Source organism: Ceratosolen solmsi, unplaced genomic scaffold (assembly GCF_000503995.2).
Source record: "Ceratosolen solmsi marchali unplaced genomic scaffold, CerSol_1.0 scaffold13, whole genome shotgun sequence".
Taxonomy (NCBI): domain Eukaryota; kingdom Metazoa; phylum Arthropoda; class Insecta; order Hymenoptera; family Agaonidae; genus Ceratosolen; species Ceratosolen solmsi.
In genome coordinates this window covers 6,606,456-6,607,678 of record NW_011948418.1, presented here as the reverse complement: position 1 = coordinate 6,607,678, position 1,223 = coordinate 6,606,456, and the positions used below count along the sequence as shown (strand labels likewise).

The window sequence follows — 1,223 nt, the reverse complement described above, 5'->3', positions numbered from 1 at the left end:
CGGGGTGGTAAGCACTACAGGCACCGCGCCTCACCCGACTGTAACACCGTGGCGAGCTTCGATAGCGGCTCGTCCGGGAGTCGAGGTGGCTTGAACCGCTACTACCGGCAGGCCTGGGACAACCTCCACGAGTCGGCGACTGGCCAGAAAATCGGCGGGACCAATCACGCGGCCCTGAGGCGCAAAGAGACCCTCGACGAGCCTTCCTACCGGGACAATTACAGGAGTGGAACTGTCAACGGCAGCGTCGAGCGCGACGGCTCCGAGCTCGTTGTCAGCGACGTCGCCGCCTACGCCGCCAAGAGCAACGGCACCGGCCCCGATAAGAAGAGACACCATCACCATCACCACCACCACCATCCGACTTACCAGCAGTCCCAGTCACATCACAGATACTGAATTCGATTATTAAAAACGCCAACAGCTACTTGACTTATCGACATTCGCCGCCACCTTCATCTCGCTTCCCGATCCTCCTACACTCCCGGCTCGACTGCTTTTCCGAAATAATGAGCCCGATTAATCGTTGTGGGAGCTGCGGGAAAGTTTTCGCTTTTAAATAGGGGTTTATTGCTTGGAGATTGCTTATTATGGACTATTTTCATCGATCTGTCAATGTTTTTCTTTTAATTTTCTTGAAGGGTAATTCAGACTTTCACGACGAATGTACGTGGACTAAGCCTTTCGTGTTGGTCAGTTATATATTCGACGAATGTCGATATTTCATACAGCATATTGATATTGTGTAGACATCATAATTCATGCAAATAATGTTGTTATTTCCACGGGCAAATGACTAGAGCTCTGTGGAATCTGTTTTATTTTCTCAACGTAGTTACATACATTCGTCTTTTGCGTATTTTCACTTTCGGCGAGATAATCACGTAAAACCAAAAAAAAAAGAAAATAAATAAAAAAAAAGATATATATATATATATATATATATATATTATAGGAATAATAGTAATAAAAACGAAAACAATATTTGCATGCATTAATAAATACTCTTTAAGATAAATGCCCATCCGCTGTTTAATATTTAATTTGCATGATATAGCTACTAATTAATAATGTCGAGGAAAAAGTTTGAAAGTTCGAAGAAATCAATTTTATCATCATTTTTGAGAATTGTTTACAATAGTAATATATCTGTTAAAATAAATTTTATAAAAGTAAAAAAAAATATTTGCCCTAATAAAATTTATTAATTTATTTTGATAATT

General features: G+C 40.9%; 1 protein-coding gene across 1 annotated transcript in view; it reads left to right on the top strand.

Moving 5' to 3' along the window:
- Positions 1 to 888, top strand: part of LOC105360178 (uncharacterized) — a 71,805-nt gene extending 70,917 nt beyond the window's left edge. Inside the window, exon 12 of the mRNA XM_011496997.1 lies at positions 1 to 888. This exon is cut by the window's left edge and continues 10 nt beyond it. Within this exon, the coding sequence (XP_011495299.1) occupies positions 1 to 399 (399 nt within the window). The 3' untranslated portion in view covers positions 400 to 888.
- The last annotated feature ends 335 nt before the right edge of the window (positions 889 to 1,223 follow it).